Below are 22196 nucleotides of genomic sequence, written 5' to 3'. Positions count from 1 at the left end.
TTTTGGCCTCGGCGGAGAGTGACTCATACCTGAGGCTCAGAAAAGAAAATCCTCCAGATTCAGTTCGTGAACTTGGTTTTACTTTCAGAAACATGAGAAATGGAATTGTAAGATTAAGATTAGCAACAGCAGGAGTAGCAGGACTGATTTTATTCTGTCACAGATGCAAGCAGCAGAGTTTCACACTAAAATTAGCGACATTTTTGAAGCTTTAAATTTATTTTTTGTAATGTTTGGGTTACATTTAGCATCATGCTTTGTTCAAGTAGAGTATTAGAGTATAGCTAACATTAAATAAACAGACAAGCACTGCGGAACAACCGTGTACACGAGTGTTTGACTAGCTTCTGAGAAGCTAACTGAACCGTCGCAGCTCAGACCACAAAACATTACCCAGTGTCACATTTATTTAAATTTTTCACCTGTGCGTGAATTATGATATCACATGACGTGGCAGAAGCAAAACGAGTCGGACGAGCTCCATAGCTCTCTGTGCTATTGCTACGGTGGTTAGCATCTTTTATTCTCTCTGTGAATCTGTTGTTTAAATGACCCCCGATTGATGAAATTAATGTCACTGAACGCAGTGCCAAGGATTGAAGGATTGTAAAAAGCAAGGATTGCTAACGGCTATTGAATGGCTAACAGAAATGGCAGATTGCTAGAAAAAAATAGAGCGGGCAAAGAAGTTAGCGTGTTTTGCTACAGATTTGAAGCTGGTAAAAACATCACAGAATCAATTGACCTCAAAATGAATGCTGATTAAACAAATTTCCATTGGTAATATAGTCATTTAAACCCATAATTTTAACGTTTTGTGACAAAATATTGAATTTGACTGACCTGAATCTGACTTAAAGTGGAGAGAAAATTTAACTGCATCAGCTAAAGCTAAAATGTGGTAGATTTGCTTAACTAGACGTGTTATTTTTTCGTGATTTCTGTGCCCAGTATCCAGTCAGTACCAGCTTGTACATCAGCGATACAATTTCTTTTAATTATTTATATATTTTTATATATAAAACTTATATATATATATATAAGTTTTGCGATATAAGACAAGACTTTCTTCAAACAGTCTGACAAACAACGACCAAAGTGGCAAAGTTTTACCCAGATATTTATTTTCTTCATATTTTTAAGATTTCCTTGTGATACTTTTTTATTCATTTATATATATTTAGTGGTCCTCATATTTAATTTGCGTCACACTTGATGTGAATAATGACGACGTGTCAAAATTTGCCATTTATCTCCACGCCAAGTCCTTGGAATTCAAGAATAATTGCATTCAATTGTAACTCAGTGTATTTTCCTAATATTGTTTCACGTACATTTTCAGTGGCAAAGTTAGGATTTAGTGCTGCATAAGAAGCTACAAGTGCGATCACGTCAGAGCGTACCGTTTCTAACGAGGCAGGCGGCAGAGGACGCTGATTCCATCTAAATTCATGCTGACCACATCACCGCTGCACCCCGAACACGGACGAGCCTCCGCAGCTAAATCCTAAAAAGACACAGGACGTTCTGCACATAAAATAAAACATTCACCGACAGAAAAACCTTATCTGAGCCATTTATCAAAGTCTGGAGCAGTTTTTTTCCTTTGAGCAAATTCATCTTTCCCTTTTTGTCCTTTAGTTTACAAAATACAGCCGGATAATTTATCTGTCCTCCAAACGCCTGACACATACAGTCTCGCGCTCATGTTCCTCTCTCTATCCGCCTCCATCACTGGACCTACTGGAGGGTGTGCTCGGTGTGTGGTGCAATTCTGCCCCCTGGTGGCTGAAAACAAACACCCCCACCACTCATAATGCACTCACCATCTCCTCCCCATACATCCAGGCAGGATTCAGTGAGTGGATTCATTTGCAACTCGGTCTAATTAGCGAGTGTGTTTTTATGCTGCGTTACGCCGGTGATTCGGGACGAGCGCGATGACTCGACGGGGTGTAATTAGACGGTAATGTGTGAAAAAAAAAAAAAGTATTTTACACATTATTAGAATTCTGCTAATGAAACACTTTGTGAAGAGTTTATGCAAAGTCCTGTGACCCCACGGGGTCCCTGAAGGCATCATCACGATGTTCACTGTTTACAAATAGGTCTGTAGTTATTTTATGGTTGTTCACACAATGTTACCCCAATAAAATGATACGGAGGTCTGAATACCTGACAGCTGCACTGTAAAAACAGCCCTGCTAGCACAGGCTGTACATGTGCTTAAAAAAGAGGAGAAACAGGACTTAAATTTGAAAAATTGTATTCAGCCCAAGCAAAGACATTCAACAATGTACGAAATATTTACTTGAATGTTAATTAAAGTTCCTTTTTTTATATCTTATATTTGCACACACAAAAATACAGGAAAGCAAAAATAATTCTTATTTAAGAAAAATAAACTTTATGTATGAACATAATGTAAAAAAACATTTGCAAAACACATCTAACGCTCTCCTAATAAGCTATTACAACTTACTTTTTGATTATTGTGTGTGCAAATATAAGATATTCTAGAGGTATAAATAAAGGAAGACTAACTTTAAGCAAACATTTCTTAAATTAAACTTAAATGAAAATTTCTCTTAAATTTTGGCCAGTTTTTTTTTGCTCATTTTGGGGAACATTACAGTCTGAAAGTGGCTGCAGATTTGTACAAACTACTTTTAAGTTTTATAGCCAAACATAAATTGTCTAGAATATTTTTCTGGCTCGTTTTATGTGTGACTTTTGCAGTGTAGTCTCCTCCATTAGATGTGCAAATGTGCTTACTCTTAAAATAAGAAAAAGAAATGTTATTCCTCAGTTGGGATTCCATGCATTACTGGTAATTAAAGCTTAAAGTAAGCTGTAATATCTTATTCAGACAACGTTTCAATGTTTTTTCTTCCTAAAACTTTTTTCAAAAGTGTTATTTTGTGACCTCGGAGTTTGAAAACCTTGTTAAGATTTACCTCAGTGACACAAAGTGACCATACGAGGCAGCAGCAGATCAGGAGCTCCTGTGTCCCATTATACTAAAATCACTGATTTTCTCTATGGAGTTTGGTGTGGGAGAGTGAGCAGTTTACAAACTTAAAAAATCCTGACTTAAAAAGCTGTGGCAGGATTTTATACTGCATTTGATAAAACTACAATATATATACATCACACTACATGAAGCCATTTCAGACATGGGCTATATTACCTCACCGAGTTCCCAATTTCTGTTCCTATAATTTCATTAATCAGTCATTTGTTAGATGTCCGCTCCACTGAAGTGCGACATTTATTTTACTTTATATTGTGAACTTATGTTTAATTGCTTTTGTTTTTTTTTCTTCCCCCAGTGTTTGTGTAATTAACTGATAGAAAAACCTGCAGGCATGGTACAATTATTCTGGCTTTTTTTCTGTGAAAAACAATAACTCTTTATCATTAACTCAGATGTTCAGTGTTTGAAAAACAGCAGCAAAACGATGAACACGTCAATAATTATTACCCCCGAAGACAAAGTGAATGAATTCAAGTCATTTTAATTCTGTCCAAATCAATGTCACCTTAAGTCTATTATATCTTAAGTGTATGTTTGCTCATTTATCTTGCTTGGTCTGTGAAGTTTGTGCTGCTTGGAAAACCTCACACTTTTACATCACAGCACCCAGGAGTTGTTGATCCACAGCTGCCTCCATAAATAAGTTCAAATGTCTTATTTTGTGACTTCAGTGTTTGAAATCCTTTGTTCAGATTTACAAAAACTAACCACACGAGGCAGCAGTGGAGCAGCAACTCCTGCGGCCCTGCGAGTTAAAATCGCTGCTTTTCTCTATGGGGTTTGGTGTGGGAGAGCGAGTGGTTTAAGGACTTCACTTGGCTGTTGTAAAAGTCTGTCAAACAGTGAGTCACAAGTACATATCCTGAATGTTCAGTTACGCAGATGACAAAAACCTCTTACTGTGGGTTTTAAAAAAATGTGTTTACGTTCTGATTCAAGATGAATCTTCCTAATAAAGTGAGATTTTATTGGATTTATTTACTTTGTGAGTGCGATCATTTAGACATATTGTGATGGGGTCAGCTGAGGTTCAGCACTTACTTTGCCATATAGCCGGCTATAATGATGGTACAACTCATGAATTATGCATACAGTGTCATCAAATAAATGTACTGCATATAGTCGATAAGTGTCCTATTCCGCAGTTGTTATGCATTTAAAATTTTATGAAAATACTCCTTCGATGAAGCAGCTCTGACCGACTCCGACGGCTCGTGGCGGCGCAGCACTTTTGTTCCATGTAAGGTTCAAATGGAGCCTTTTAAAAACCCTCTCAGTGTGGTGTTATCTCCCACTCCCGCCGCCACATACAGTATGAATGCCACATTTACACATTATCATGTGCGTCAAACGGAATCCCCAAGTGGTTTTCCGCTCAGAAACACAGATGCTGTGAAGCACTGCTCATTTCAAAGACAGATAAATAAATAAACCTTCTTTCCTTTTGAGCGGAGGTCAAAGAAAAGCAGGTGCCACGGGGGAAATAACGCTGCCATGGCTGAGACATTTCATACATATCTCAGTCTTTGACCGCGCGCTATCCCTTTACAGTGTCCTTGAAGTCACTCACGCCTCAAAGCAAACATGAAATGAAGGGCGGCAGAGCCAAGTCGTGTCTCTTTCACGGTGTTGTCAACTTCTGTGACCCGAGTGCAGGCTATCTGATGACAGAACACAGCGCCTCTAAGTAGCTACGTGGAATAAAATCTACTGCATCAAGGGTTTATTGGCAAAAAATGTAATGTATTAGCCGTGAGGATGTTTGCTTAAGAGTGTATTCACTGTTAAATCAAACAGTGTTTATGTAGCCTTGGAATAAGCTTTTTAGATGTACTTGAAGAAAAGGTCTTGTGTTACAGAGGCCATCTTCTTTATACAACAGCCCAAAATTAGCATTTAATGTTCGTGTTTCGAGGCAGAAGCTAATACATAAAGGAAGCATGATTACTCCTGCACTCACTACCTCAGCATTGTGTCTTTTGTTGCTTAATCTTTAGCCTAGCGCTTAGTGTTGGCCTAGGTTTTCAGGTAAATTAAGCTAACTAGCGTAACTAGCTAATTAGCTCAATAATTGGTTTGAACACAAAAGGTGCCATTTTTCAACAGGAAAAGTGTATTTAATCTCGTCTTTGCTTTATTTTTGATGGAAAGTCCATTAATAATGAAGTGTCAAGTGTGACACTGAAGAGTTTTTCAGTCCAAAATTAGACAGATTTTGTGTTTCATGTTTTTCATGTTTGGTACTACTGTGAAAAACACAGATATGGTCTTGATGACATTTCCATAATGCTAACAATGAGTCATGCTAACTTTGTACTTACTACCTCAGCATTAAGATTTAGCATTGTGTCTTTTTTTTTGCTTAATATTTAGCCTAGAGTTTAGCCAACCTCAAGCTTTCATAATAAACTTGGACTAAGACATTTTAAAATACTTTGACTTTGAACGTAAGACAATTTTCTGAATCTGATTTTGCTACTTAACTAAACTGCTAGTTAGCCTAAACTAGTTTGGCTAGTTATACATTAATATCTATATTAATGTATAATCGCATTAATATAGATATTATTCTTGTAGCCTCAGAATAAGCTTTTTTCACATATCATGTCAGTTACTACTACAACGAATCACTATTGAGCAATTTGATGTGAAAAAATCCTCACTTGACATTCTTCCCCATCTTTTTCCCCCACTATGAATCACTCTGAAACCTTATATTTTAGTCGTTTCACTTCTCATTCCAGCTCTTTCCTCTCCATGAATCTCTCTCTCTCTCTTTCTCTCTCTCTGAGTGAGGCATGTTGCTCATCTCTTAAGCCCATTTAACAGCTTGTTACCCATTCGTCTCTTTCGGCCCTCTTTTTCCTCCGGTTCCAGGCACTCATCATTTCTTGGTCAGGTTCCACTTTCTACTAATGCGGCGGAAATGAGCCAAGGGCACTTGCAAAAGTGAAGTGGGGCAGATTTCTGGTGGCGCACAAACCGAGGGCCAGACATAACAACACTCGACACAAACACAGGCAATGAAGATGCAGCCCAGTGACACAGAAAACTCAAGAGTTCAGCCACATTTAAATCAGTTGGACCGCATTATCAACAGCAGGGCTGAGGTGTTACACTGCACATATGATTAGTAATTGAGACCGATTTGCTGTGAATTAAAGAGACGTTGTTCCACACCTTATTAAGCAGCGTTACTACTGATTTGGTTATGATGAGGTACTGAAAAATTGAATTAAATGTCATGTGTATGCCAGTTCTGTTAGAGAAATTATTACTTTTTCAAAAGAAATGTCAGTTTTGTTGAAAGAAAGTACTACTTTTACCAAAATGGTTGACATTTCCGCAACGCAAACAATAAGTCATGCTAACTTTGCGCTCACTTATTTGATGTTGGTACCAAAATAGTAAATAAAAAAAAATAAAAAGTGCCATATTTTTCAACATGGTTCACGTTTCCTTAATGCTAACAATGAGTCATGCTAACTTTGCTCCCACTACCACAGTAGCTAAAGGTCTTTTGAGGTTTAATCTTTAGCCTGTAGCTCTTAGCATTAGCCAATTTAAGGTATTCACAATAAACCCGATTTCTATGTGAACGTTTCAAACATTTTCTCTGACACCTAATTTTGCCACTTAACTAACTAACCTAACACAGCCATCTTAATAAGCTAACTAGCTTCAAAGAAGTTTGTTAGCATGTGTTAGCTGCCAACAACATTGTCACAAACAACAGGAAAAAATGTATCTGCTATGTATTTGCTTTATTTGACAATGACATGGTAAACCATAAAGTTTTAGGTTACAAAGCTAACCTTTTGCTTGATTTGATTAGCTATCTCGTGCTATAAACAGGAAAATTTGACCTTTTATGTGCATTGAAAAAACTAATCCCTACATTTATTACTTTGTCTAGTAAACATCTTGCCCTGGAAGATTCACGACTAATCCATGGGGTGTAGTTTGTTTACTTTTACGATAAATTTGTGTTTAAAATATTAAAACATAGGGACATTTCGTTTTGTTGAAAGTGAGTGAAAAGTTAGCATGAACCGTAAATCGTACACGAAATTGAAAAAAAAGATTCATAATACTTTTAGTCCAAGATTAGATAGATCGTAGGTCACGTAGCTTCCAGTGCTTGCTCTGGATCGCGGCAGCTCATCGTGAGGTAGAGGCGTTTGGAAAGCTCGGGACCGACCCGCCGCGTCGTGGAGGTCAAACCTTCTCCTCTGCGGATCAGGAGGTCGGAGAGCAGGTTCATCTTCTCACGCTCGGTCTTACACAGACGGTAGGCCTGCACACACACACAGAGAGAGGGATGTAACTATTATTGAGAAAAATCTTATAATTAAATCTAAATCTAAATCTTACCAACCTTGCTCAGGGGTACCCCAGAAACATATATATACAGTATATAAGCATATATTTCAGCAGTGTTCGTACCTTGTTGAGCAGCTGTGGTGAAGGATAAGCAGCCACGATGGCTGAGGCCATGTCTGCACTGACTCTGTTGAGCTGCTGGATCTGTCTCTTCCACACCTGCAACAGACCCTGGCCGGCTCTGTCCACCCGCTGACCCCCCGCCCACTCGCTCTCCAGGTAGAAAGAGAAGCCTGTCTTCTCTCTCTCTCGCCTGGGAACACACACACACACACACACACACACACACACACCCACATGCGTGTGTTATTGTCTGCCGTGGGTCAAAACATCTGACACAGATATGAAAGAGAGGGAAAAATACTGCGCTCACTTACTTGAAAGGGGCCTCGGCAACCGCTTTGGTTGCCATGGTGATGTGATCCGAGAAGTCTTTCCAGGTGGACAAGAAGCGCACGGAGACGCCGGTGTGAAGCTGAAGATGAACCACGGCCTGATGGGATTTTTTTTTTTTTACACCAGCCAAAAACATGTCAATCACTAAAACTAAACCCGTTAACAATGCCCTTATTTTACCAATTAAGTGTAAATTAGAGCAGTGTTTCCCAAACTTTCTACATGGGAACTCTCGCAATCTAAATCACAATATAAATCTTTACAAATATACAACACCTAATTAAAAACCTTTATTATACTTTAAAAACATATACGCACTAAAATTGAATAAAATGGTTGGGAAAATTCTGCCAATTTATTTGGGGACCCAAAAACATTTCCTGTGACCCTTCAGTGGGTCTCAACCCAGTGTTTGAAAGTCACTCCTAGAGGAACATGACTCCTTACTCCTCAGTTCAATTCAGCAGAAACATTTCACAAAAAATCTGTTCATTTTCAGTTGACGGTTATTTTCATGACCGATTAATCTGTAGATTATTTTCTGGATGAATTGATTTGTTTTCCTTTGTTCACAAACTAAAATTATTCATGATTTCTCTGTTACATGGTGCAAAAAAAGGGCTTTTAAAAAATTAAATGAGGTTTAACTCAACCAGAAAATTTTATTCTACTTAAAAACACTCTTTTTAGCCTTATTTCACAAATAAAGGCTGCAATGTCATTGTGTCATCTTCTTTTTTTACATGATAAAAAGCTGTTCAAATAATCCTTAACATAGTCAAAGTGTAGTTTTAACATACGTAATTAAAAACGTGTCGTGTGCAACTTCACCTCTTCTACTTCCACTTGTGACACCTCGGGTAAAAAAGCCTCAGCGCTGCCGTTCTTCCCTTTCCTCCTCCCTTTTCCTCCTCCTCGCTCCTCGTTCGTCACAGCTTCTCGAAACTTCTTCTGGTTTTTTGACTTCTGGGATCTGAGGATAAATAAAACGGTCATACTCGTGTCGTGAAGCGGGGAAAACAGAGCTCAACAGCAGCACTGGTGTCGTTTATTTTTCCCGGCCACTTTTCCTGCCAACATGGTGGCGTAAACAAACTTGACGAGCTCAGTGCCGCTGTGTTCCTACCTGAAGTATTTCTCCATGTCGATGACGACCAGGCTGAGGATTTTACCGGGATTATTCGTCTGCTGCTGCCGCACCCAAGACGTCAGAGTGGGACCGGCGTCCGAGCTGCCAAGTCTTTCCTCCTAGATTTGATAAAAGTAACGAGTCAAGTGGTCACTGAGACAACTGATCGATTGGAATTAATTTGAATGACTTTTCATATTTACTTCATCATTGTATTCTGATTCTGTGATTAACCAACACAATATTTTGGTTGATTGGTACAAAAACAAATAAACATGAGAGGAAAAATAGAAATAAAATACAAAAATAAGAAAATGATAAGACCAGTAATTATGTTCAAAAAAGAGAGAAATTGTACAATATGTCAAAACTGCATATGAAAGTAACGATTATTTCCGTTATTTATAGTATATAGTAAACTATCACCGTCTAAATGACAAAATAAATTGTTACAGGTGTGTAATTTTGAGTTGTAAACAAGAGAATGTGTGATAGATCAATTAGAAACTTAGTTTTATGCATGTTATTTAAAACAGTGAAGATAAAAAACCCACAACCAATATGACTTATATTTTCTTAATTAATCAATTAGTTTGGGCCAAAATAAAAGGGCAGAAACTGTCGTTTTGATGCTGCTTCACTGACCTGAACGTAGCTGTGGATGAGAGAGCAGAAGACTTCAACTGTCATGTGCATCACAACCTGAGCCTCAGGGACACAAGCGCCCCCATCAGGCTGATACACAGGTTCACAGGAGAGGGAGGGAGGTCAGTAACAACAAAAGATAACTGAAAATAAATGAAATTGTTTTATTAAACACATGAAAACGGCTTCACCTGTGCAGACGGTGTCCTCCTCATCCAGCTGACGCTGCGAGGGAGTGTCTGTTTCTCGATGGCACAGCTGCAGCCCAGCGTCTGCAGCGACGCCAGCAGAGTCCCGCCTCCCTCCAACTGCAACAGAGCTGCAGACACACACACACCACAAAATCTGTGAGAAACTTCACGTCTTTATCTTTCGTAAACCGCTCACTCTCCCACACCAAACCCCATGGAGAAAATCTGAGATTTTACTGTCACAGCTCACAGGAGTTGTTGATCCACTGCTGCCTCCATCACTAACTTCAAATGTCTTATTTTGACAATTCTGTGTCTGAAATTCTTCGTTCAGATTTACCTCAGTGAAACAAAGTGACCACACGAGGCAGCAGCAGACCAGCAGCTCCTGTTTCCCGTGAGCTAAAATCGCTGATTTTATGAAATTGTTTATATTATATCGCTGATTTTAGCTCTCTTTAAGATGACACAAACACACACACACCGGTTGGCTTAACATGCAGTGTGAAATCATCTTCCACCTCTGATAATTTCATTATCCACTCATCCCAGTGCCAGACATTATTAAATATGATCTCGTCACCTGGATCCACAGCCACCACCATGTGTTTGACGCACTCCTCTGGCCTCAGGGCTTTGGCGGCGTCTGCCACCGCTTTCCTCTCCGCTCTCTGTCTCTCCTGCTGCAGCCTGAGCGCCTCCTTCTCCTTCTGCTGGCTCTCCTTGGCTCGCCGCCGCCTCAACGCCTCCTCCCTGGAGGCCTGGATCTCCTCCACCGTCCGCTTGGCGCGCTTCCTCTTGGCAGGGGACGCGTCACCGCTCCCCTCACTTGGACACCGCTGAGGGACAGCTGGTGTCTCCTCCTCTTCTGGGCCGAGTGAGGCTCCCACACCTCTCACCTGCTGGCGGACGAGTGGCGCCGCCGACTGTGGAATCCCGTTCCGACAAGGGAGCTGTAAACAGTCCAGATTGGAGTGGGACTTGTGCTCAGCATGTTTCTCATTAGTGACAGTGGAGGAGGCACTAATTACGTTCTCCTGCCTCTGTTTGAGTCTCTGTGCCAGCGGGACATGAAGCACATCATCATCATCAGAATCACTGCTGAGCATCATCACGTCAGGTGCTCCCACGCCATCATTCTCCGTCGCCGAGGTGCAGGTGACGGCGTCTTCCGCGTCCGAGTCTTCCAGATCCACCAAGTCTGGTTCTACAGAGCAGCTCTTTGAGGTCCGGTCTCGGTGCGGACCGGGCCGCAGGAAGTCAAACACGGGCAGCTCCTCATCCAAGTCACTGATGGAGTCACTGTAGCTGCACATGGTTCTTTCAAATCCAAGTGAAAATCACTGTGAAGGAAGAATTCAAACAAAAAAGTTACTTTTTTCTGGAGAAAAACAAAAACACACCAGTCCTCAGCCAATATTCTCACAATTTAAACTATTCTTTAAGTGTTTATTAGTAATTACATTGCCTCACATAAACCAATAACAGATAATGGATATAACAGATAATTCAGCAAGAAGAAAATTTTTAATTTTTAGGATTCTAAGATAAGATAAGATAGTCCTTTATTTGTCCTGCAGTGGAAATGTGCATTGTTACAGCAGCAAGACAGTAAAGATATAGATAATAAGTAATAAACAATCTGGTATAAACAGCTTAAGCCAGCTTCAGAAAGTGATGTAAGTAGACAGAACCCTGGATACTGCAAGATCTAAATGCCTAATTTTGGGATTCTGAGTGCTTTCATAAAGGCTGAAGTGTTCAGAATCCCAGAAAACCTGCATACTGTTATGATCCTGTAGACATTTTCATTATAAATGTCAAATCCTGATCAGAATCAAATAATTATTTATACTATTTCTGCCTATTTTTAATTGAAAAAAATCTGATGTGTTTTTAAGATATTATCATTTATATAAAATAAAAAATGTAAAATTCTAATTCTTCAAACAATAATTTATTGACCCTAGGTCCCTAAATGAATACCCAACTTCAAACTAACTTCAACGGTTCACCATCGTTTGTTTTGAAAAATATAGAACGACAGTTACGGGAAATGACACATTAAAACAAAGTTTCCGCATCCCTTACGAACATTATATACATATGTTACAACAGTATATACATATACTACAATATTATATACATATATTACTTAACAACAGCTAATAATGTTGCTAAAGTCGATCTCAGAACGAGCGTCCACACACAAACGTTAGATTAGCTTGAAATGCATTCACTTGCTGTGTTTTCACGCGCTCGTTTATGATGAAATCCTGCATAACGATGTTTACGAGTGCATTTATATTTTAGATACACATTAACTACTTACTGTGGCTTGTAGTTCTAGTCTTTAAACTGTTTATTTCCACAGAAAAATAAAAACATACTGCAGATGAAGTACGACAGAAGAAGAATGTTTGTTTTTCCCGGGTTATGGTGCGTTCACAGGTAATGGGACATCCGCCTACTCTTACGTATTTAAACGCTATTAAATGCAGTTCGAGTGATGTAAAATTGGGTGGTTACGTAAGTTAATAAAATATATTTAAAAAAATATATATTTGAGTTCTGAAATTCGATTGCACTGAAATGATAAAACCACAGTGAAAACGGTTTAGGTTTAAGTCCGCCGCAACAAATTGTAAAGCGTGAACAGTACATATCCTAGTTTCATCGTTTTTGTGTTTGTGATTATTTTTGAATTGATTAAAATGCCGGAATTGTTACTTTTTGGGAGCATTTAGACGCAAATTATGAACGAATACTCGTCACCTTCCTTGAGGACCCTGAAGCTAACAAACATATCCGGATATGACGCAGTCACTCTCGTGGAAGTAATTTCCGCTCAAAATGGCAGCGCTAGCGTCCTTGATGCTGAAGTCCCGAGCAGGTATTATTTCTCGTTATTTAACGTAATGTATTTACTGCTGTACGTACAGAGACTTAGGTAATGTAAACTATATATTTGTTTTATTATTTTAGCTGCCCGGCAAACACACCTTTTATTTACGTTATTACCGGCGACTTGAACTAACTCCCATAGCATCTAATGTCATACACATGCCAGTGACGTCTAGCGGATTTGGTTTGACTTTAGCGTCTAATTTTTAACCTCTGTGCAATAACATCAGAAAACATCATTGCCGAATTGTCATGTCCTATTTGGGACACGTATTGTACTAAATCCCACCTACTTAGGCTTTTTCACATCACATCAAATGAATAAAACTCATTTAACTCACTGGTTTGTGTAATGGGGTTTTGTTTAAGGGCTGAATATGGATGTTTCTGTGATTTTTCATGAATTTCCTCTTGCTGCTCTCAGGTCTGCTGGCTCCTCACCAGTCCTTCCTCCTGGACTCTGTGAGGTTTGCGTCAAAGAAGGCCGGTGGCAGCTCCAAGAACTTGGGTGGAAATAGTCCTGGTCGCAGATACGGCTTCAAGAAACAGGATGGTAAAGGAATTTGTGTTCTTTCTACAGTTAATGTATACATACACATTGAAGTACAGTAATGACTCATCTGGTAAATAGAGGTTTTCATAGAGTCTGATTTGGGCTGCGCTAACTATTATCTGTAGATTATTCTCTCAAGTAGCACTTTTGTTCATTGAACTTCACTTTTGATCTGTTTCTAAGGTAACTTCGTCCACGCTGGTAACATCCTGGCAACACAGGGGGCGATGAGGTATCACCCAGGAGCTCACGTAAGTAAACAGGGTCAGAATCTGTGAAACTCAGACTTTTAAATCATCCAGATATTCAGACATTTCCCCTCCGCTCTTCTGTCCTGCAGGTGGGGATGGGAACCAACAAGACTCTGTTTGCTCTGGAGGACGGACAAGTCAGGTTCACGAAGGAGATTTTCGTCCCAGCGCCACGCAGCCAAAAGTCGACGCGTGTCATCACCAGACTGCCCAAAGTAGCTCTGCTCTACAAAACCTTCATCAACGTCGTGCCGCTCAAACAGGAGGGCAAATTTAAACTGGTGGACATGGTGTGAACGTGGACTCGGCTAGGACACTATTTATGTCGATCACGGAACATCACGTGGATCCTGGAGGGACTTTGACAGCATGAGGTTCGGTCTGTCAGTAAAAAACAAAAAATAATGACGCTCACGTCCACCAGGAGGCTCCACCTTCTCCTCACTTTCCCCGAAACATCATTTGTGCCATTATTAAGACGCTTCATACACTCTCTGGACATGAAAAACCTTAAAGAACATGTGCTGAGTCATCACAGTCGTTACTTACTGATTAAATTCAATTCACTGTATTGAAAATAAAGTTTTTATGTGTAATTGTGTCTGTAGGAATATTTTTGTCAAATCAGTCAGTGTTGAAAGAAAAGATGGAAAAAAAAATTAGAAAAGACATTTTATTACATGTAAATAAGACAGGAGAGGCGTAAAGTCACTGAAATAATGCGGAAATGTCAATTTTCGTAATGGAATCATGATAAATATTCCATAAGATTATTATTTCTGTATTAAGTTGTTATGTTTTGGTTTATGATCAGTGTGAAAAATTCAAAAACTTCCAAAATCTAGTTGGAAAACATTGGAAGAAAATACAAAACTTTGCACCATAAAAAATTCATATCTGTATAAAATAATTAAAATTGAGTTGATTAGCAAGAAAATATAATTTTGTAGAATCACTTCCAGTTTCATAAACTAATAACACATTTTGAAGCCAGTTGTGAACTGGCTTCAAATTGATTGTATGTAATACAATCATTTGACCACAAGATGTCACCGCATCACATCTAATCCCTGTGTGTTTGATGTAATAATAACAATATAAAGGATCTAAGATTTTGGGGGGGTTATATCGCGAAATCAACTTTTCATGATAACAATCAGGTTTTTTAACTTTTTACAGTTTAATAGTATAACTTAAATTTGTCAAAAAGTTGTATAAAAATTGTAATTTCTCACCCACACAAGTTTGTTTATCTATAAAATCAAAAAAACAACATAATGTGAGAACATAACCACACTGCACATTATTTAGATTCACAAAAACAATGACAAAAGTTGTTTTTTAAAGAATAAAACCTTATATTTTCATGTTCCACTCTGAGAAAACTGCAACGCCAGCATTTGACCACAAGATGTCAGCGTAAGATTTCATCCTAGATACATATTAATTATTATTAATATAAAAGGAGAAAAAGACTGAAGGGAAATTAAGGATTTCATTCATGTAAACATCACACAATCTTTTCTTCTTCTTACAACACTTTTAACTGCAGTTGTGTCACAAATATTTCGCAGTTTCTTCCAAAAACTTTCTGATTAATTCTTTAAAAAAAGGTGCAATAACAAAAGTGACCACCAGAGGTCAGTAAATGCTCGATATGCAGCTTGATTGATTGCCAAACTTGTTCTTTTTTCCTTAATTTAATTGATTTGAACAGAACAAAGTAAAAGTCCGTTGGCGTTGACGACATTTTAAAGGTGTAATCTGCGATGATGAGCTTTTACTTTGACCGTGTGATCTAATCTGTATCAATCAGATTGTTTTGTTAACATTCCTTTAAAGAGATTACGAAGACAAACATGTGTGAGTGTGTGAGTGTGTGTGTCTGCTGGTATGCAGAGCACAGGGAGTGTGGGTAACGCCTGGTACACCACAAGTCTGCGAGTGGAAACACTTCTTCTCCTGAAGCACAGCACGGATGATGGATGTGAGGAGTTTTTCGTAATCTTGTGAAATGAATGCGATGTGTGCGGGTCACGGTGTTCGCTGCTGAGATAAAACAGCAGCAGCAGCAGCAGCAGCAGCAGCAGCAGCAGCGAGCGAGCACTCCATCGTTGAGTGTTTTCTCTCTTCTTGAATGAGTCACCGGCCTCTGGGTTTGTGGCGTGAAATGTGTCTTTTTTTTTGGGTCTCAGTGCGGTTCACTCGTCTCTGCTCACGACGCCGGGGTTAGTGTTTGATCTGAGTTAAACAGTAACCTTGAACTGTTGAACTTTGCCTCACACGCACACAAACACACAGAGTCACCGGCTAATTAATTTAGGTCAACAGACCAAAGAATCCACAAATACTTGAGGGTTTTTTTGTGACGTGGGGACTCTTAACAAAAGGCTTATCTGACAATATCTATACCAGCCTGAGTCTGCAATGTGTGAAGAATATGCTCACTGCTTAATCCCACTGTGAAACAACCTTTTCTGATAGTTTGTGAAGCTACTCACTCGCTGCACCAAACCCCATAGAGAAAATCAACGATTTTAACATCACAGCACACAAGAGTTGTTGATTCACTGATGCCTCCGTCAGGAAGATAAAATGCGTTATTTTGGCAATTCGGCATTTGAAATTCTTTGTTCTGATTTACCTCAGTGACGCAAAGTGACCACACGAGGCAGCAGTAGACCAGCAGCTCCTGTGTACACGCGAGCTGTAAACCCTGGTTTTCTCTATGGGGTTTGGTGTGGGAGAGCGCGCAATTTTTAAACTTCAGGAAAAACACCGTGAGATAAAGCGGTAAACGTGTTCTGAAGATATTGTAAACTTAAGCTGAGCTTTAAATTTCAATTACTCTCTAAAAAAGCTACTCTCTGTTCTGCTAAGAAATGTTGTATAAAGTGGTTTTTCCTTCAAAAACAAAGTTACAGGCAACATTAACGAGATGTTTCATGGCTGGATTTGTTGTTATTTACGTCATAACAAACACTGTTGTGATGGGATTGTGAGGTTTTAGAGGGCTGAAGAAATCTCACCCTCAGGGAAAACTGAGCAGCTTGAATCATGAAATACCTTTTTGGCAGAAGCACAAAGATCTACAGAGCTGGCTTCTCTCTTCCGGGGATGCTCTTCTCCTTGTCCCCGGTTGGCGTCGTCCTCTTGGCTGTACAAACCCGTCCTCACGCTGTGACTTGGCAGAAGAAGTCGTGAAAAAGAAAACCTGGCGTTTTTGTGCCGAGCAGGAGGAGGAGGAGGATGAGGAAGCCGCAAAGTCTGAGGCCTAACTGAGGTTTAACGACTCGTCCTGGGAGCGTGAAGACACGTGGACGTCGACAGACTGCAGAGAGTGACGGAGAGTTTCTTCATACGATGGTGGAGGCTGAAAAAAAGATAATTATGATGCGTGTCGTTAGAATTAGTCGTATCTTTGAGGCTAATCGTCACGCTAGCCAGGATGAGGCTGACTGCTGGAAGAGTTTTCTAATTCCAGAAGGTGGTAGTCATGCAACATTATGGATACAAGCTGCCGTTAAACATCAAAACCATCAAAGAAGAAGAAGAAATCGCTCATGAATTCTGTTGCTCCGGACAATTTGCCGCTCTTCTTCTGAGAGCTCCCTTTGTCATGAATAATGTCTGAGTTAGCTCTCATTAGGACACAGCAGAAATAGCTATCTATGATTAGCAACAATTTGCATGAACGTTAGGGTTAGCGCACTGTTGTGAACAAAACTTTTCTTTACTGCGGCATCCTTCTTTCAAAGAAAGACGGAATTACGAGTGTTGTTTCCGCTTTAACGTGCAGCTAGCTAGCTGGCTCGGTTGTTGTAGAATATACAGAAACTAGTAGCTACAAAGGCTGTAGCTAGGAACCTGAAAGTGATTAGCTAGCTCAATAGCAGCAAACATTGCTTAGTCCAGGAAACATTGACGCAAATGTATCTTAGCACATTGTTAGCAGTAGCATTCGATAGCGGTGCTCGTCGTGGTGTTTTACTTGCGCAAACATTGTAGCAACGTCATGTCTGTGGTTGACAGATTTACCGAGAAACAAATGGAGAAACAGAAGTGATATTAAACAAAAAAAAACGAGGTGTGCGTCCGCTCACCTCGTCACAGCGGCCATTGAGGCCGAAGCGCTCTGCGATCATGCTGTGGATCTGTCTCTGCCGGTCCTTCCTGCGGACGCTCTCGTAGGACGGCAGCCTCGGCACGATTCCCTCCATGTGGTAGTGATTTGGCTTCCCGATGATGAACAGCCTTCCAGGAAGCTAAACACACACACACACACAAACAAACTCATAAAACTGCGATATATCTCATTTTAGACAAATGTACAGAGCTAGAGTTTGCTTGCGCCGCCATGTTGGCAGGAAAACCTTCTGGCAAATTGAATGTTATCAGTGCTCGTTTCAAGCTTTTAAGAGTTCACTGTCACTTTAAATTGCAGAATACATCACAGAACCTGACAGACTGAATATAGCTGATCGTTGTACTGCCCCCTGGTGCTTTTCAAGAGTATGGAAATATTATTTCAGACCATATCTTCAATTTTCCCTCATTCTATTCCAGAGAATGCCAATGCATCGCAATAAAAGCACGTAACAAATAAAGATATTGCAGTTAATTAGCATCTCTTTCGTCATCCTGACTCACTACGTCTTCACTTTGTATCAAAACAGACCAGTTTTCTGACATATTGTCTGGTTTACATGGTTTATATTATCCGTATGAATATAAACCTTCCTGCCAATATGGCGCCGCTTTGGTTGCGCCAGCGACGTCAGCCACCAGGTGTTGCTGTCCATCTCTTTCCCGGTTCCTCTCACCTGCGGTCCGACGGCAGCCGGGTTGGCAGCAGCTCCGCTCTCGTCCTGGTCTGGAAACATCAGCGTGTGTCTGCTGTGATAATGCGGAGGATCGTCCTCAAACACAAACATCGGGAATACGATTCATTTTGGGATGTTATTTTTTATATATCGTTAACAGTTTCAGTTCAGATTGATAAAACAGCCACACACACACACACACACTCACAATACTGCGACACATCTCTTTTTAAACATGTGTTTAAGGCTCTGGTCGTCACATGACACCATGTTGGCAGGAAACACTTCTGCACTGGTTTCAAGCGTCACTGTCACTTTAAGTCCGCAGAATAAATCTTCAACTCTTCTTCAAATGACCCGTCATTCTGCTCCAGAGAACGCCGACACATCGCAATAACAGCACGTAAATAAACAAGATATCTTAGTTAATCAGTGTCGGAGTCTGTAACGACGCTGGAGTTCAGATTCACAGCTTCCAGTCTCTGACTTTGTCAAATACAAATAAAGCAAAGTTTGTTTAAAATTCCACTTCAGCTGAAAGATATTAGATGAGTTTAGACTTAACTGACGTCATAGTGGTGGGAAAATTCACTTGTTACAGCAGCAGAGAGGTCAGAGGTCAACACGTGTCAATCCCAACGTTTTAAAGGTTGACTGTTTTTATTTTAGCAGGAATGGAAGATAAAAACAATCTTATTTTAATCCCCTCCCATGGTATGAATTGTTATTTTTAATTAATTTTATCATTAATTCATAAACAGGATGAGCTGATGAGGCGACCATTTTGGATCTCCATGTTTTCATACGATAAATAAACTAAGTTTTGGTACTAACTGAATGTGGAGAGTCCAGTTTGTCTCAAATACTGTGAAGTTTGGCATTTTGAATGTAAAGATTGCAATTCTGGTCTCGTGTTACTAACAATCTTCCAATGAAGTAAAAATAAACAGTTTTTTTTTCACAGCAGCCATTTTTAAAGATGAAATATTAGGATCTACACTTCGACATTGTTGGCTTGGTCAGACATCGCGTTTGTGACGATCGTTGGCAGAGTTCTGTTCTCTGAGTGATGTTGTTTCTAATATTTTGTGGTAGATTATATAAACAAACTGTTAAATTACCCATCCCTCCATTTTCCAGGGCTGTATCCTCCATAGGATGCAGGGTCGCAGAGGGTGCCGTGCCAATGTCAGCTGACATACTGCGACACTTTCGCAATTAAATTCTCATTTATATGAATTTATTTCTAGCAACAAACTAAAGCTGTTCTTGCTCCAGGTGAGGCTCGAACTCACAACCTCGGCATCACTCTGCAGGTTACTGTCTTATAAGTACCGCGCGCTGACCGATTGCGCCACTGGAGCCTGTTTTTGCTCTTCGCTCCTCTCTATTATTGGACAAAAAAGATGCTTTACGTGATTTATCTGAAGGAGTTAAGTGGAAGTGAGCTGTTAGAAACTACTCGTAAAAAGAATTACGATAAATATCGAGTGTTGCGCAGGTGAAACGTGTTGTTTAAGACTCAAAGATCGTTGCTAAAAAACGCAAATTTAATGTTGATCGTAATCATTTCCGCACAGTATTTGAACGTCAGCGCGTACAGAGCGTTAGTTGTGATCGATCGATTGAGTTATTGATGACTTACTGTGCGACGTCGTTGCTCTGTGAATCTGCAGCAGAGCGGATCTTTGCGGTACAGAACCACCACCAGCATCACGACCAGCAGACAGAACGCCACGCACGACACTGACGACGAAGAAAAACAACAACGCAGTTCATGTCACTGCGAACGTTACATGACAAAGAACACAGATGAGATGACGACGTGAACTATTCTTTATTAAAAAAAACACTTGCACAGTTAAAGCTGTAATATGTGAGTTTTATTGTAAGTGTGTTCCTCTGTGTCTGTGGAGACACAGAGTAATGACGCTAATAACGCAAGACGGCAGCAAACTTTAGGTTAAGTAATTTACCTCTGGTTCTCTGAAACACAAGCGAGGCTAACCTAATGCTAACCTAAAGAGAACTTTAGGTAAAAGAAATAACCCTGGTTCTCTGAAACATAAGCGAGGCTAACCTAAAGTTTAAAAGAGAAAAGGTTAAGGAAATAACCCCAGTTCTGTGAAACATTAGTCAGTTACATACTGGAGCTTTAATAATTATCTAATGTGTTAAAGCACAAAATACAGATTTTTTTTTACATATAAAATTTGACATTGTATTGGGATTATACAGAGATTAACACATTATGCTACTGATACTGTGTCGAATAAACCATATTTTTAGGAGATTACATGTGTCTATTATTACAGTTCTGTTGGTTGAAGACATTTATTTTGAAAATAACTTGGTTGAGCCACTTCAGGAAAAAGAAAAGTTTTTGTTTTTTATTTTTTTTATTTATTATACGACAAAACACTGTAGTAAAGTATATTTAAGTATTAGATTTTTAAAAAAAATGGGATTAAACAGCTTTTAAAATAATAAAATATAGGAAATTAAATCACATAATTCAAATGTTTTACCATCATAATTCTTATGTACAAACATACAGAAAAATGATGTATATGTAAGAATACATACAATAATATGATATAAACAATAGTTTAACAGTGTTCAACAGACGCTCGTCAGTCAAATAAGAACAAAAACCTGCCTTTTTGTTTCTTTTAAAAACACATTCAGGAGATTTTCTTTGTTTTAAAAAAATAATAGGTGCTAAAACAGTTTTAATTTTGTTTTTACCTGAGGCAACGATGACAGTGAACAGCTCCGGAGCCATCGCTGCAGATTCTCTCAACATCAGAGTCCAGAAAAAAACAAACAAAACAATAAAAAAGACGTTAAAGTTGTAAAAAATTGAGGAAAAAACGCAGGTTTTCACTCATTTTTGAAGAGAAAAAAATCACAACTCCTTTGTTTCTGAGTGAGAGAAAGAAAAAACACAACACAGAGAGAGAGGGAGAGAGAGAGAGAGAAACATTAACACCAGGTCAAAAGAGAGAGTTCAGAAGTCCCTTCAAAATAAAAGAGGAAAGAAAAGTGAAAAGCTGAGGTTTGTGCGGCCTCCAGTGGACGATAGAGGAGAAGCAGCTGAATTTAAACTGGCAGCTAAAAATCTATATTGTTAAAATATAAATAAATCAACTTTTTTTTGTAAAATGTTCCCTGATTTTATTTTATTTCATTTCAAACAAAAACAAATACAGACTTTGGAGGAGGATTAAAGGGTGAACACATGAATTGTTTATTCATTTTTTTAATCAAAGCTAATTTTTGTAATCAGTCAGAATTTTTTACAAAATTTCCGTAACTTTTACTCAGAATCTTCAAATTTAACTCACAATTGTGATTTGTTTTGTTTATTTAAAACAAAACAAAAAAAGACCTTGGAGGAGGATTAAAAGGTGAACACGTGAATTTTGAGATTAAAGACAGAAATCAGACTTTTTTCTCCAAATTACTTTCTTCAATATTTTTTATGGAAAAATGTGACCTTTTTTTCACATGTGGCCCTGATACTAATTTTATTTTTAATTTATTATCATTAACAATAATATTTGTTTTATTTAAAGTGGGATATTTCTATTGAGAACATGACGATTAGTGTAAATGAGAGAAAATACAGTGTTTATATTCGTACATGAATGCATCATCATCATCATCATCATCATCAGCCTTCTGTCCTCATTCATCCTCCCATTCTCACGCGCGCGCGCGCACACGCACACACACACAGTCACCCTGAGGGAGTTCACATGTTCACATGAATGACAGAGTCTCCTCCTCTTCCTCATCTTCCTCCTCCTCTTCACCATCTTCATCACTTTCCTCCTCAGAAACAGTGACGCGGTTCAATCACGACGTGTTTTTTAATGTTC

The 22196-nt window shown here is 39.1% G+C and overlaps 2 protein-coding genes and 1 non-coding gene across 4 annotated transcripts; 1 reads left to right on the top strand and 2 right to left on the bottom strand.

Annotated features, from left to right (window-relative positions):
* Nucleotides 1–6800: 6800 nt before the first annotated feature.
* Nucleotides 6801–12229, bottom strand: eme1 (essential meiotic structure-specific endonuclease 1). Of its 2 annotated transcripts, none has more exons than XM_044013244.1 (9): nucleotides 12114–12229; nucleotides 10365–11124; nucleotides 9782–9909; nucleotides 9591–9680; nucleotides 8943–9064; nucleotides 8648–8789; nucleotides 7798–7895; nucleotides 7484–7673; nucleotides 6801–7334 (listed from the first exon to the last, which is right to left on the bottom strand). In XM_044013244.1, exons 2-9 carry the CDS (start codon nucleotides 11095–11097, stop codon nucleotides 7161–7163), a joined length of 1677 nt encoding a protein of 558 aa, XP_043869179.1. In that variant the 5' UTR covers nucleotides 11098–11124; nucleotides 12114–12229; the 3' UTR covers nucleotides 6801–7160. The 2 variants fall into 2 exon arrangements, with proteins under 2 accessions (XP_043869179.1, XP_043869178.1); XM_044013243.1 differs by having other exon boundaries at nucleotides 7798–7913; nucleotides 12114–12228.
* Nucleotides 12230–12613: 384 nt separating this feature from the next.
* Nucleotides 12614–14085, top strand: mrpl27 (mitochondrial ribosomal protein L27). The gene is made up of 4 exons (XM_044013269.1): nucleotides 12614–12674; nucleotides 13110–13238; nucleotides 13422–13489; nucleotides 13579–14085. Exons 1-4 carry the CDS (start codon nucleotides 12635–12637, stop codon nucleotides 13783–13785), a joined length of 444 nt encoding a protein of 147 aa, XP_043869204.1. The 5' UTR covers nucleotides 12614–12634; the 3' UTR covers nucleotides 13786–14085.
* A 5497-nt stretch (nucleotides 14086–19582) lies between these two features.
* On the bottom strand, nucleotides 19583–19676 carry trnai-uau. Its single transcript has 2 exons — nucleotides 19639–19676; nucleotides 19583–19618 (listed from the first exon to the last, which is right to left on the bottom strand). It is a non-coding gene; the product is annotated as a tRNA-Ile (tRNA).
* Between the last annotated feature and the right edge of the window lie 2520 nt (nucleotides 19677–22196).

The sequence above is a fragment of the Solea senegalensis genome, linkage group LG18 (assembly GCF_019176455.1).
Source record: "Solea senegalensis isolate Sse05_10M linkage group LG18, IFAPA_SoseM_1, whole genome shotgun sequence".
Classification (NCBI taxonomy): Eukaryota; Metazoa; Chordata; class Actinopteri; order Pleuronectiformes; family Soleidae; genus Solea; species Solea senegalensis.
The sequence above is the reverse complement of the archived record's forward strand: the minus strand, read 5'-3'. Positions and strand labels throughout refer to the sequence as shown.

Coding starts and splice junctions, on each gene's coding strand:
- eme1 (XM_044013243.1), bottom strand. CDS start 11,097: ATGTGCAGCTACAGTGACTCCATCAGTGACTTGGATGAGGAGCTGCCC. Junction 9,910..10,364: donor GGTGGTGGCTGTGGATCCAG/GTGACGAGATCA, acceptor GTGTGTCTGCAG/CTCTGTTGCAGTTGGAGGGA. Junction 7,674..7,797: donor GTTGCCGAGGCCCCTTTCAA/GTAAGTGAGCGC, acceptor GTGTGTTCCCAG/GCGAGAGAGAGAGAAGACAG.
- mrpl27 (XM_044013269.1), top strand. CDS start 12,635: ATGGCAGCGCTAGCGTCCTTGATGCTGAAGTCCCGAGCAG. Junction 12,675..13,109: donor GATGCTGAAGTCCCGAGCAG/GTATTATTTCTC, acceptor TGCTGCTCTCAG/GTCTGCTGGCTCCTCACCAG. Junction 13,239..13,421: donor CGGCTTCAAGAAACAGGATG/GTAAAGGAATTT, acceptor TCTGTTTCTAAG/GTAACTTCGTCCACGCTGGT.